The following is a 15,499-nucleotide window of genomic DNA, read 5'->3' as shown; positions in this document are numbered from 1 at the left end:
CATAATTAAAGCATAGTGATTAATCACAAAAACAATATGTAATTATATATGTGTTTTCCGATGGTCTTAGGCGACCCCCGTGAAAGGGTCATTCTACCCCCAAAGGGGTTGCGACCCATGGGTTGAGAACCGCTGCCTTAGTCCCTGGAACCTGGTGAACATGTCACTTTACATTGCAACAGGGACTCTGCACATGTGATGAAGATGGAAGATTATCCTGGAAGAGGAAGGCTTAACCTGATCGCACAAAACTTTAAAAGTGGGGAGATTTTCCAGGCTGTGGTCAGAGGAAGATTTGACTGTGGAAGAAGGGTGACAGAGATGTTAAATTGCTGGCTTTGAAGACGGGGAAGAGGCAATGAGCTAAGAATGTGTGGCCTCTGAAAGATGCAATGAGATCAAGGAAACAGACTCTCCCCTGAAGCCCCAGAAAGGCAGGCGTGTGGCCTTGCTAACACCTTGATTTTAATCTGGTTAGACCTGTATAAAACTTCTGACCTCCAGAACTATAAGATTATATATTCAGTTATTTTAAACAACCAAAATTGTGGTAGTTTTTTATAGCAAAAATAAAAGCAAATACAGAAGTAATGCTGGAGTTAAGTTTGAGGATTAAGTAGAGTTAGTTCCGCAAATAAGGAACCCCTTATACTGAGCTGTGCCTCGAAGGGAGAGAGACATTTTACCAGTGTATGATCCTGTTTTGTGCTTCTGGCCCTCATATATGAGATTTCTTAAACCTGAATTTCCTTTACCCACTTATTTGCTGAGCTAACTTTACTTAATCCTCAAACTTAACTCCATTGGGAAATATTTTAATAGATCAACAATTTTACACACAGAATTGCTTTAAAAATATTTGTTTATTGTTCTCAAGTTTGGAAGTCAATATTTAGAGAACATTTTGATTATTATGCTCTTTAGATTATAAATCTTGTAAAAATGCTTTTTCTTTTTTAAAGACATTATTTATTTGCATGGTTAATAAAAAGTGACTAAAATGCTACCAAGAAGAGTTATATTTTTGGGGAAAAAAAAGCACATTAAGTTGCATCTAGGGATTTATCTAGAAAAAAATTGTTAAGTTGGCAAAAATATATTTTTAGCATATTTTAATACCTGTTGATATCATTTTTCCTTTTCCTTGAACTTTATTACCCACCAATGACGTAAGGGCCTACTGGGACTTCCTAACCCTACCTAAGAAATAAGTGTGGTTAAACAAATTAACTTTTATTTTCACTATTGTATTTAAGGTTCTTTTGCTTTCTCTCCCACATTTTGTATATAACTAAGACTTTGTCAAATAAATATTTTACAGTGAAATCTGTTTTAGGGTATTTCTATTAGACATTCTTTTCTTCTTGGTAGAAAGTTTATGTTCCTGATCTCCCATCCCCAAGCCTCAGAGTATTGAATATTTTTAGCTTTTAATGTTATTATTTTACTGTGTTATTCTTTTATTATTCTGTGTGTTATGGTAGCTATTTATTTTTACTGCTATTAAAAATGTTACTAAACTAATAAAACATTCTGAAGATCTACAAATACACTTGTAGCAAATGTTTTGTTAAAACTTTAGAATATTTCATTTTGGTGGCATTTATGCTTAGCCTGATAGATTCACTATTAATATAATTTCTTAAAAATAATTTCAAGCATTTTCAGCATCTGTGTTGGTAAGATAGTTTTATGATACTCATTGCTTTTTCTTTTTTATTTAATTAATTAATTAATTAATTTATTTATTTATTTTCTAACTCATTGCTTTTTCTATGGTAGGTTAGAACGTGACTTGAGGTGGTTTTTGTTTTTGTTTTTACCATCAACTATATTTAAATCAATTACGTATGAAAAAAAGCTTCTCTCTCATCTATCTTATCAAGGTCATATCCTCCCAAAATACATAAACCTACACTTGACAGTGAAAATCCCAATATAATGAATAAAAGATCTCTGAGACCTTGCTAAAGGCAATATAGCAGTGAAAACTTTCCTCTCATTGCCTGAATGACTGCAGGCTCTGTTTTAAATTAATTTCTTGGCATTTCCTACTGGCCTGCCAGTTATACAGTAATTTTTAAAAGATGTGACTGATTAAAAAATAAATTTGTTGTAATAATAAGGGTCATTAAACGATAGCTTTATAGAAATTGAACGGAAAACAAAAACAGTGGAATCAAACTTTAAGGTTCTCTTTTTAAATCCCAGCAGGTCAAAATGGTGGCCAATAAAAATCTGAAAACTTAAAAATAGATACACTGCTGCCCTAGCCAGTTTGGCTCAGTGGATAGAGTGTCGGCCTGTGGACCGAAGAGTCTTGGGTTCAATTTTGGTCAAGGGCACGTACCTCGGTTGCAGGCTCCTCCCCGGCCCAGGCCCATGCAGGAGGCAATCAATCACTGTGTTTCTCTAACAGTGATGTTTCTCTCTGTCTTTCCCTATCCCTTACACTTTCTCTAAAATCAATGGCAAAATATCCTCAGGTAAGGATTTAAAAAAAAAAATAGATAGATTCACTACTGTACTTTCATGAAGACCAGTATAATCAGAATGTTGATAACACTGACAGATTCTTACAGACCAGATATTTTATCATACTGGATTTTAAACTACACATATATATTAAATGGTGGTCTTGATTCAATTTTATAGAGTAGTTTTAATATAATAGTAAAGTTAATTCAGAAATTTAGCGGCCCAGGTTAATATAAAATTAAGGAAGAGCAGTAGAAAAACTGCTTTTTTCAATATCCAAATCATGTAGTTTCTCATTCCAAATGTGGGTTTGTTTCTCTTACAAACATACATTTTGCCCAGACATGTTTCCAACTTGAAAATATCCATTTTATGTTTTGGTGCGAGGGAACAGGCTTTGCAGACATGGAAGACCAGAGAGAGAGGCACCACTCAGGAATCCCAGAGCAGACATTCTTTTGGCTGCACCAGGATTAGGGTATGGCCTTGCTCATGCTGCATTCGGTTGAAATATCGGGAGAGCTGGTAGATTATAAAATTCGCTTAAATGAAAGCACATAGACTGTTAGTGCAACACTATTTCTGGTAGAGTAGTGTGAGCCTTGTGTAAAGGGAAGAAAAGAACTTGTCTAGTTCCTCAGCTCTGGCCGGATGACGTCTACCTTGAAAGAACCACAGGGGACTCAGTGCCTATTAGAGAACTAAGGGCCCAAAATGATCGGCTCTGAGGTGTGTCCTTATCCCACATGCTCTCTCAAGACTCTAGCTCTTACACAGTGTTTTTATTTTGTTAAACAAATCAGGCCCTGATGGTGCAAGTGTGTGTGTGTGCCTGTGTGTTTTAGTATGTGTTTTGATATGTGTGTCTCTGTGTATATGTGTGTGTGTTTGTGTGTGTGTTTGTGTGTGTGTGCATGTCTTTTTCTGCCCATCCATAAGAAATGCTGCAGGAATAAAATATATGTTTGGGAATGTTTAGATGCTAAATGCTAGAAGAAGTCTTTTTTAAAAAAAGACATATTTTTATTGATTTCAGAGAGGAAGGGAGAGGGAGAGAGAGATAGAAACATCAATGATGAGAGAATCATTGATCAGTTGCCTCCTGCACACCCAAACTGGGGATTAAGCCCACAACCCAGGCATGTGCCCTGACTGAATATTGATTCGTGACCTCCCAGTTCATAGGTCAACACTCAACTACTGAGCCACACTGGCCGGGTGAAGAAGTCTTTTTGCCCATCCTGTATAATAAAGAGCTAATATGCTAATTAGGCCGAACAGCAGAACAACTGTCTGGATGACCTTCCGGACGAAGCTGGGGCTATGAGGGCTGGCCGATGCAGCCAGGGCTGCGAGAGCCGAGCCCCTTGCATAAATTTCATGCATCAGGCCTCTAGTAATTTAAATAAGAAAATTCATTGGAAGCACACTTCTATGTGGATTTATGAGCAGTAGATATTAAAAAATGCTGGCCAGAAAACTTCTCATAGCTTGTGGTATAAAGGAACCTACACATACACATTCTTAGACATTGTAGCATTACTGTTAGTAATCAAACATTTTCTTAGTGGTGCTATCTTTTGTGATTTCAAGGTCAACTTGAGAGTTATTTTTTAATAGAGCAAATTTTATTTTTATATATGAAAATCTACAATGAGATACCACCTCACACCTGTTAGAGTAGCCATTATTAACAAGACAAGCAATAACAAGTGTTAGAGAGGTTGTGGAAAAAGAGAACCCTCATTCACTGCTGGTGGGAATGTAGACCGGTACAACCACTATGGAAAGCAGTCTGGTGATTCCTCAAAAAATTAAGAATAGAGCTACCATATGACCCAGCAATCCCTCTCCTCAGAATATACCCGGAAAACTTGAAAGCATGTATTTGCAAAGATATATGCACCCCTTTGTTCATTGTAGCATTACTCACGGTGGTCAAGGCATGGAAGCAACCAAAGTGTCCTACGATAGAGGGCTTGATAAGAAGATGTGGTACATATACACAATAGAATACTACTCAGCCATAAGAAAGGAGGAAGTAGCGCCATTTGCAATAACATAAATGGACCTTGAGAACATAATGCTAAGTGAAATAAGTCAGTTAGAAAAAAGCTAAGAACCGTATGATTTCACTCATATGTGGGAATCAAAACTGAAACTTAAGAACACAAACAGCACACCCCAAACTGGGGATTAAGCCCACAGCAGTATGGTGGTTGCCAGAAGGAAGGGGGTGGGGGGAAGAAAGGGGTCTTCGTATATGGTTACATGAGAAGATTTGACTTTGGGTGGTGGGCACATGGTGTAATATACAGATCTTGTAACATAGAAACCCACACCTGAAACCTATATGTTCATATCAACCAATGTCACCCCAATAAATTTAATTTAAAAACAAAGAAAATCTCTTGGTTGAATTTTGAATTATATCATACATTTGGTCATCGGGCATTTGAAGAAAATGTGCATACGCAGAACCTGGTTACATGTCTTACTCTGTCCAAGCAGCCTGGTTGTTAACATGCATGCTTTTCTTACCACCAGAGGCTCAGTGCGTGGTCTGGGTAGGCAAGAAAAGGTCTCTCGCAGGAAGGTGGTGATCTCCAGCAGCAGCTGGCATGCTGCCATCTTCAAAGCAAAGGGGCAGCCGCATTTAGAGGGGTTCACAGTACCTGTGGAATGAGAGTTCTTTAATGAGTCAACAAATTAAAATACAGAGAGGCGTGGTTTAATGGAAACAGCTACACATGTGTAAAATCAAATTGCATATGAGAACGTTACCTAAACATGTCCAAAATGAAAGTGCATATGAGAATGTTACCTATACATGTTCAATGTACCTATTCCCTTTACCACAATCTGTACATTAACAGACCTCTCTCTTTTTCCAGCTTGTAATTCTATAACAAGTGCCCAGTATTAAAATAGCAATCAAGAACTAAATTATTCTCCTTACTGCTGGGTAGAGTAACAAAATGAAGCCTTTTGATGAAAACAAAAATGGAAAAGCAGTTTTGAAAGATTTTCATATCGCTATTCAATTAGATTTAGACTATATAAATGGCGGTGGAGTCGATTTGAAACTATAAAGGTCCTGCTGATTCATTTTATCAGAGACATCTCTCTTGATATTCTGAGGACAGTGAAGTTGTTTCAGTTCAGGGCCAGATATGTTTCTGTAGCATTGATAAGACATACTTGATCACCTCTCTCATCCAATTGATGCAAGTTAGCCTGTCATATTAAAGAATAGCTACACTAAAAGTATGCAAATATCCTCCTTTGCTCCAAAGCATACTGATCTTTAAATGAGCAAAACATTGCATCCACCATAGTTCAAGTAATGGATTTTTCTCCAAAGGCAGATAATGTCCAAATTGGTACCATAGAGACTTTTTAAATTCTCAGGATTTAAAACTCTCAGATACATATCATCACAAATCAAGCAGAAATACACTGATTACTTAAAAAGAAGACCAAAGCTATGCAGAGTTCTGTCTCTCATAAAAGGAAGCAGTTATCACCCAGTCAGCATGGCTCAGTGGTTGAGCATCAACCTATGAACCAGAAGGTCACGGTTCAATTCCCGATCAGGGCACATGCCCTGGTTATCTATTTTGAATGAATTAAATCATTGAGCAAGCAATATCATTGCATAGCAACATTGCTAAAAATACCTCTAAAATATTTCCCATGTAGTAGGCTTTCTTAATTGAATATAATATATACTTCATGGTATATACTGACAGTAGGAGGAAATTATGGTCTTTCTGAAGATAACTGGCTATTGTTTCCTGATGAAGACCAATATTTTCTCTCCAAAGGTAGCATGTGGCTGGGGAATATTGCCTCTTTTAATGCTATTTATTTATTTATTTTAAGAAAAGCACCTTTCTTTTTAAAAAAAATATTTTCATTGATTTGAGAGAGGAAGGGAGAGGGAGAGAGAGACAGAAACATCAATGATGAGAAAGAACCACAGATTGGCCGCCTCCTTCACACCCACACTAGGGATTGAGCCCACAAACCGGGCATGTGTCCTGACCTAGAATTAGACTGCTACATCCCAGTTCATGTCGATACTCAACCACTGAGCCATGCTGGCCGGGCACAATGCCTCTTTTTAAAAATGTAAGGGACAAACTCCTTTAGAATTTCCAGACTGATATGTGTATGCACCATGATTATCTTTTAAATGCAGGATGAGCTATGTATTGACTTGAATGTTGAATGAAACCAGACATTCCAATCTATGTTTGATGGAGGCTACATGACTCTAGAAATTACCTGGATGTGCAATGGCTTTTTAAAAATAATTAAAGACTAGATATTTAGTATAAATTTAAGGATCTGTCCTTTTACTTCTGAGTTTTCATCTAGATTCTTCTTGTCTGTCCTATACACAATGAGCTTGGTCTCAGTCCAAGGCCTCGCATAACTATCATCTCAAATGTTCTGTTATAATGAACAAGGACTGAGTAATGCATAAGCTCACAGAAAAGCTAATATACCAGGTATAACATACTGGTAAATGGTACTTAGGTGGTACTTAGGTGGATGTTGCCTTGGCTCTTCTCTGTTCTGAATGACCCCGGAGAGACCCAGGGCAGTTTAGGGATGTCTTCTGGCAGGCCTTCAATAGGTTCTGTGATCACTGAATACTCCTAAAGGCCTTCTACAAATCAGACCCAATTCCGTGAGTCATTCTAGGAGAGACTAGACTACTATGAACTTAACGAAATCATTGGGGCAACTATCACCATTAGACTGAAAGACTGATGTCAGAATTTGGTGTTTTGTCAACAACTAAGTCAAGAAATTTTCTCTCATTTGATAAGGGCCGAGAAAGAGCAAAATGTCTTAAAATTTATTTTTAAAAATCCTTGATATAAAAGTGAAAAAGAAGACAATATGTTTTTTATTATTATTCAGTTCTGTCTAATGTTACAGTCTAGCCATGACATATAGTCTTTATATTTCATGACTATAAGGGTGTAGTATGTTTGGCATCACTTAACGAGGGACAACCCTTAAAACATAATCAGGGAGTTTGAGTTTCAAACCACTAGGGAGGGTCAAGAGGAAGAGGCCTCATTGTCTTCAAATAATGATACTGATTCCATGATCACATTGGAATTTTATGACCCATAAAAGGCAGTGGTGCACATACATACAAGCTCATATGGCACAGAACACATATATGCACAAAATGGTTCTGGAGAGAGATGTACAGAACTCTTTGCCTCTATTTTTCTATGATAGAACTCAATTATAATTTTAATACATCACTACAGTGTGGAAGATATTCATAGTTCTAATAATGTGAATCTTTTAATAATTCAATTTAATGTTAAATGTTGCATTATACTTTGATTAAAAATTACAATATGCTAGTGATCTGGAAAGTATGTCATGTTCAATTTTGTTTGGTATAACTTTTATTTTATTTTTTAATCTCCAAAAGCAATAATAAAATACAAAATCTGACCAAACTCCCCTTGGGACAGTAATATTCCACAGTTTAATTTTCTCAGAGAAGCCTAATACTAATCTTTGTGTAATAATATGAGTCAGAGACTACAAAGCGATAGAAGTTCCAGATGGCCTGCAACTCTTTGCCCCTGTCTATAGTCTCTTCTAGTCTCTTCTTTCTGGTTCTTGCCCTCTCCTCGGTGTGGCTTTATGCACATGCTTTACATCCATACACAGGGAATAGGGGGAAAGGCGCAGTGGGGAGACATGGGAAGGTGGTAAGAATATGGAAGAGGAAAGAGAAATATTAAGTGCTCCTAAAGCAGAGGTTCTTACAAGCAGGGGTTCTTGTAGTAAAGGGAGTCTCCTTACTGTCATCTAAAAAGTCTTCCTCCTCATCCTCCTTTCTCAGTCTCCTCTTGGTCTCCTCATCATAAATAAGACCCAGCAGATTGGCTGGGCTCTCACTCTCCCCATGGCACAGCTCATTCAATCGGATGCCAATCGCCTACCATGGAGGGGAAAAAAGAAACAGCACAAAGTATATTAGACTGTAAAGTAGGCTCTCACATACAGGGGACATAAACAACCAATGAGTGGGAAGTTCTTCCAGCACAAGCCTCCGCTGTTTGCCATAGTGTTGTTACCGCCAGGTTTTCTATGTGGAAACCCAGAGATGGAAGGCACTGATGCTGTCTCCAAGGTCATTCAGACTAAATACTTGTAGAAACTAGGATGATACTTTGGTATACTCATAGAATTTTTCCCCCCATTTACCCAGTGAAAATATTTTCATTTCCCTAAGGGTCATTTACTTTACAAGGGTGTAGTGCAGTCTTTCACGGAAGATTTTATTGCAGTAAAAATAAGAAGTCACCCTTCCTCAGAGTACTCCTGATCATGCTATTTTATGAGAATGTCATTGTCATGCTAATGAGTTTGGAGGTTGGCAAGAATTCTGGTACTGCAATTTTATTTTTATCTGCCATTATATAGGTACTGATTGTCTTTTTTATAGAATTTGTTCCCTCTTCCATGATACTCTGAATTAGTAAGAAATAGTAACTATTCTTTTGGTAGAGTACCCAACATCAATACTGGAAATATAACTTTTAATAACTCAGCACATGGGCAATATTGTGTTTTTTTTAAATAAGGTATTAATGGAACTAATAATTAAGAAATTTTCCCTAAGAAGAGAAAAAATAAACTATCTCTATCTAATTTATTTTATATTCCAATTATATACCGTACGCAACAGTGGAAGGAGCACAAGCCCAGGAAGAAAAATTAGGGAAATAACTAAAATGAGCTTGGGGTCTGACAGGTGGATTACTCTGTGTACTGGTAAGACTAAAATACCAGCTAAATCTTTCCTTTCTTCTTACAACATTCTTTTCAAACATTTAGAAAAGTTACTAAATTCTGGACATACAAGAAATTACACTCACTACTGGAAAATGACATATGAAGATATGTCCAGAATTCTTTAAGTAAAAATGCAAGCTGTTTGAGTGTCTTGACTATTGGGAAACAAAAAGGTCTCCTCAAACTCTCGAATTAAGTGAGGAATAAGAAAAACCACATGAAAAGAAAGCAAGCCGTGTAAACAGATATCACAGGATCCTAAAATTTTAGCCACTAGCCTGGGATGTTTTAAGCAAAGAAAACAATAAAAACAAAAAACCCCACCTCAACAAAAATCTTTGTCCTGATGTTACCACTTTGGAGATCCCTCCAAAGGTGGGTGCATGCAACATGAGTCTAGAATGGAGCCAACAAGCTGAATAGTGAGGTCCAAAGGGGAAAGATTCCATATCAATCCTCCCAGGATGTGAAAATAAATGGTGTAAGTTAAACCCACAGCTCCGAAAAGTTAAAGGGCTGCTAAAAAATGAACTTCTCTGAGGTAATACTAAATGCCTTCATACAGAAGGATCAATGTTTGGGAATTGGAAGGTTAGACAGGTTGAAAGATTTGCTCAGGGTTACTTAGCAAGCTGTGAACTGGGATTCCAACACAAGACAGGATGCTTGATTTAATGTCTTTTGCTCTTTCCCTCACCGAGCTTACAGTCTATTGGCAAGCATGTCAAACTCATGGTCTGCGGGCCACATGTGGCCCACCCAATATAACAGTGTGAGCAGTTATTTACAATTATGAAAGGAAATAAGTCTCCTGTCAGATCCAGAATTGCTGACATTCACCTTGGGTCAGTTTTGAAAGTAATCACTGCGAACAAGACTTCCCCCGAAGTAGGAAAGACAGTAGCAGAGAAGAGATGCCAAGTGTCAGGAAGAAAACATTAATTTTATCATTGCTCTTGTCCTTTTCTTTTATACTATACTTTTCTAAATAAACCTACGTTTCTATGAAAATTGAAGCTTTTTTGTGTGTGTGGCCCACATAAACTTAGACCTTATTTATTTGGCCTGTGTTAGCCTTTGAGTTTGACATGCTTGGTCTATTGGGGAGGTAATAACATACCAAAATAGCACATTAAGTAGTGAAAGACTTCATTAGTTCAGAAGATGGAGAGCTTGGATTCAGTTCGGAGAATCATGGAAAGTCTCATTGCAATAGATTTGTGAAGAATTGGTGTTTTGGGGGATGGGGAAGGAAAAGAGTGGATAGTCCAGAGAGAGAGTTCCAAAAGATCCATATTCAGGGAACTAAACTGATGTGTTCAGAGACTGACAAGTAAGCCACTTGGTTGAAGCAGAGTTTTGTAAGAGGAATTAATGTGCAGGAAGGCTGGAAAGGTAAGCTGGGCCCAGATCCTACAGTTCTTGAAGCTGAACTTCATTTTACATTCTGAAGGATGATGAAAGGTAGTTTCTGAGTGGGGAGAAACCTTAACAGTCATTCGAGGGATACTGCCTTACTTGCCTAGAAATTCAAAGACAAACCATGTAGCCTGCTTTCAAAAATTAATGTAACAGCCCAGCCGGCATGGCTCAGTGGTTGAGTGTTGACCTATAGACCAGCAGGTCATGGTTCGATTCCCGGTCAGAGCACACACCTGAATTATGGGCTCAATCCCCAGTGTGGGGTGTGCAGAAGGCAGCCAATCGTTGATTCTCTATCATCATTGATGTCTCTCTCTCTCTCCCTCCCTCCCCTTCTTCTCTGAATTCAATAGAAATAAAAAAAATTAATGTAACAACTTATTATTATCACACACCTCTTAGATGCAAAGGATTAATATAAATATTCTTTAGAGTAGTTCATTTGCCTTCCTCATCTATAATCTTGATATGATTTGCACAAACGTGTGGAGAGAACAGTGATGCTGGGCTAAGCAATTTGGGTTTCATCCCCAGAGAAAAGAAGGGCCACTGAAGGATTGCAAGTGGGTAGGAAGCACCATCTGATTTGCATTTTCATCTAATCCCTCTGACAGCAGTTTGGAGAATGAATTGGAGGGGGCAAGTCTGGAGGCTGGCAGATAAGTATGCATGTTCTGCTTTTAGATGGGCTAAGCCTTAGGGAGGTCATTTTACTAGCAGTGTGTAGGACTTGGGGAGGAGACCAAACGGGAAAACGCTTTAGTCATCCAGCCTTAAGGGGCATCAGTGATGCGAAAGGGGTGGAATCGATAAGGGAAGGAGGTTTGGAATATGTTCACAGGTTGCCATTTTAGATGATGGTGGAATCGTTAATAAAAATAGAAATTTTAGGAGGGGTTTCCAACGGGGGTGTTCTTATATGGGAAGAACAGTGTGTGCAGTTGGCAATACTGGCCTGGGATCTGAAGTGTTATGGATAGAGAAGTGTGTGCTGCTGCCACCGAGTTAACAATTAAAAACACAGGAATACATGTAACCCTGGGGGAAATTACACAGAAAGAAATTACAAGCTATCCTGGGAAAACACATCTATAGGCAGGAAGGAAGCAGAGGACCAGGGAAGGAGACAGAGGAATAATAATGTCTAACTTCATAGATGTATTGGGAGCATTCAATGAATTAAGATTACTTTCCCCTAAACTGTTTAGTTCAGTGCCTGGCACATAGCAGATACTCAATGCATTGTCCCCCAGACAAACACACACATAAAACGTCTTCACTTCACTCAAGCACCCTGATTTTTATGGAAGCAAATGAAAAGCTCACGTCTCCCCATTGGTAGAAGAGCTTGGCAGCGTTCCACTGCAGCTTCTGGTTCCGCTTGTTGCCCACGATGGGAGACCGGCCCCTGGACAGGCCTTTCTTGGTGATATTCACGTGGTGGCCTTTCATCCACTCGGGCCAGTTGCCACGGTTGCAGCGGTGAACGAATCGGGCGCATTCCAGGAACAGCGCTGCTCTGGCTACCACAGGGGCTTCCTGAGTAAATGGCCAATGTGGGATTAATGAACGATAAGTTGACCTTAAGGGAATTACTATGTACTCTTAGTTTATTTGAGGTTTTTATTTGGTTGAGCTGTATTTCCCAGGGTAGCATTAGCGTGGCCAACACATTAGTGGGAAATCTGGAAAATGAATCCCTGAAGGCACATTTGGATATTGAAGAATTAGACATTTTAAGTAGGTTTCTGTTTATTTTTCCCCTTTTGCAGAATCTCAAGTAATTTCATGATTCTCTTTGCATATTTAGGAGGCGGCTGGGATTTGAATATGAAAGTGAAATACATTTTAATAAGGTTTTAAATATGCAGCTTTTTTAAACCTAACATTTTGACATGAAGCAAACAAATATTCAATTTCTAGAACTAGTCTTATCTAATCAAGGGTGCCAGTAGTGATTTTGTTCCAGCAATCATCTATTGTCTATGACCATCCACATACTCCAGGAAAATACAACTGCTCTGAGCATGTTGGCTAGTAAGAAAAGGAAGTGCTTACTAGATTTTGTTAAGTTAGTCTCCCCCCCCCCACTTTGTCATGAATAACAGACCAAAGTCTGTTTAAACTGGCATAGCTTTAATTGAAAATGTTTGATAAAGAGGAAATTATTTCATTGATAAATAAAAAACTGAGCATTTCAGAAAATTAAACATGTGGCTCCATCTTGTCATGTCAAGATGTGCCTGAAAAAAATAAAAGAACAACTTTCAGTTGCTACCCAGAAACTGGTAAGGATCAGATATCTACTGACCTCTTAACAGGCTAAAAAAGAAATTTTAATAAGGGAAGGAGTGTTAGTTATATTTGTCATAGAAGGTCAACAGGTCACAAAAATATACACTTCAACAATGAATGCATACTTTGACTTGAGTCAGTTAAAAAGAAATCACAGTATTAGCCATCACCTCAGAATTACCTAATAACCATAGGTTGCTTAGTAACCACAGGTTTTAAAATGGAAACTTTTTTCTTCATTTCAAGCAATAGTGTTATTATGCATTGATCCATAATGTTAAAATAAGGGCTAATATTATTGAGAGTATCAGTTATGTGCTAATTAATTTTTGTGTATTGTAATTCTTAATTATTATAACTCTTTATGATCTAGAAATAATATTCTAATTTTTCAAAATATGGTATGATTTTTCCATTATCATATAGCTGAGAAGGGATAGACAGAAGATTCAACCCCAGGTCCCTCTGGTGCCCAGGTCTATGCTAGTTCCCCTTTGGTATCTACATTGTCTTAAAGTCATATGAATCTTGGTAAAAGATGGTTTCTAGAATGCATGTAGAAAGTCATTGCTTAAAAGTGGGACATTAATGGCAAGTAATGTTATTGTCTAAAACACAAATACATGATCACATCATTTCCCATTTAAAATCTATTACCAACTCCCCCTACCTCAATCATAAAATAAAAATGATACCCAATCTTTGACATTTGGTTCCTCTCTCCTTCTATCCCTATCTCAAGTTCTCTGTCGTCCAATTACATCAGACTGGTAAGTCTCCCAAATATGACATCTCATACCTTTCCATTTGTTGTTCCCATGGCTCACAGAGCCTTTAAACCCCTTTTCTGTCTGGCAAATTTCTACTTTTAAGATTCAATTTAGTTACCTCCTCTAAGAAGTCTTCCTTCATCCCATCCCCCATTAGGCTACTTCATACCTTGGCTGGTTACTTCATACTTTTGTATCCAAACACACTGGATGATTCAAGTAAGTTAGCCCATTAAGTATTTTCTCATTGTCTACAACTTTAATGAAGCCATCAAGAAGAATTCCAATAAGAAATATATTTCTAAACAAACTTAATTTACCGAGCATAGGATGAATTACCAGGACACACAAAGTAAACCCAGGTGAAAAGGCAGAATACAAGATGAGCACTAATGGTGAGAATCCATCGTCAACTGTGTTGTTGCCAAGACTTGGTAGCAGATCACAGACTTGAGATTGCCAAGGGTCAAATGACTTTCTGCATCAAACCTCATCAACATTGTGCCGCCATAATATACAGACTGAACACCTACACTCTTTTCTTGTATTAAATATGTCTTCTATTAAAGATATGCTTCTTGTATTAAATATGTCTTCTATTAAAGATATGCTCCTCTGTCTCTGGAAAAGGCTGGAACATGTGTCTCTAAAAATGAATGCCAGTCTGTAGGGCAAGGCGAGTGGTGCAATTTCTTCTTAGCCTGATACATTTTGACACGTTCCCAATAAGAAGCAGTGGGATTCATTGTTTAGTGCCAGGAAGATAGAAACAACACTACTAGAAAGAGCATTATGCTATGAACCCTGGCTCTTCAGGATCAGCGAGGGAGAAATTTAGCCTAACTCAAATGTATTGGGCAGAGGATCCTTTAATTGCCTTAACTGTTAGATGGCCTGAGAGGTTAACAATAAATCAATAAACAACCCGAATCCTGCTGTGTGAGGCTTCCTATATGCCTTGGCTTGCCTTGTTTAGAAAAAAATTGGTTTTATTTGCTTAGGAAAGTCAAGGTATTTTGAATGAAAAGCAATTTCAATCTCTGCTCTCAAAAACTTAAGATAAAATGTAGATATTATCGGTTATCAGCCCTAGGAAATCCTAATCCATGTTTGTGAACGGAATTGAGAACAATATGAAAACAATTCCCATTAACTCTACAGCTCAACATTAAGGGGAGGGTTGGTTTTTATCTGATGAATTTGATCCATGTAAATTACCAGACCCAGTAAAACATTTGGAAATATCCCTGTCTGCTTTAGGGGATGATGACACAGAGTAATTCAGATATTGCCTATTATTATAATCCTCAGGAGCCTGGTGGATGCAAACAGGATTGGGACTCCTACTGTCAAGATGGCATAAGAAATATCAATTTCTCAGGTACTCTGGTGTGCATATTACTATACAGACAACTGAGGGAGATGTTGAGGTACAAAGCTAAGGACTTTCATGCGCATCCTTGCAGAAGATGCTTAGAAACAAGCACTGACTTCACAGAATGTGTAGAAAATATTCAAGGCATTCTAGTGTGGGTGTGGCTGAGGGGAATTATTATTCTTGTATCTTTCAAAGTGTAGTTCAGAAAGAATGAAGTTTAGAAGCAGGGTTATGGAATACCATGGACAAAGGATTCTTCCTGGACATAAAGGAAAGTCACATTTTTTTCTTCTCTGATGGAGCTTACCTCTTA

At 37.9% G+C, this 15,499-nt stretch overlaps 1 protein-coding gene across 5 annotated transcripts in view; it reads right to left on the bottom strand.

Annotated features, from left to right (window-relative positions):
- UNC80 (unc-80 homolog, NALCN channel complex subunit) overlaps positions 1-15,499 on the bottom strand; it is a 175,753-nt gene that overhangs the window by 84,887 nt on the left and 75,367 nt on the right. For 3 of the 5 annotated variants that reach the window (XM_081095146.1, XM_081095148.1, XM_081095149.1), the window contains exons 23-25: positions 12,070-12,282; positions 8,326-8,461; positions 5,020-5,153 (exon numbers count right to left, since the gene is read on the bottom strand). In XM_081095146.1, the coding sequence (XP_080951272.1) occupies positions 5,020-5,153; positions 8,326-8,461; positions 12,070-12,282 (483 nt within the window). Of the gene's footprint in view, positions 1-5,019; positions 5,154-8,289; positions 8,462-12,069; positions 12,283-15,499 lie in introns of all 5 variants that reach the window. The other 2 variants (XM_081095147.1, XM_081095145.1) reach the window with 1 other exon arrangement.

This window comes from Myotis nattereri (genome assembly GCF_964212035.1).
Source record: "Myotis nattereri genome assembly, chromosome: 7".
Taxonomy (NCBI): Eukaryota; Metazoa; Chordata; class Mammalia; order Chiroptera; family Vespertilionidae; genus Myotis; species Myotis nattereri.
This window is presented reverse-complemented; position numbering and strand designations above follow the sequence as displayed.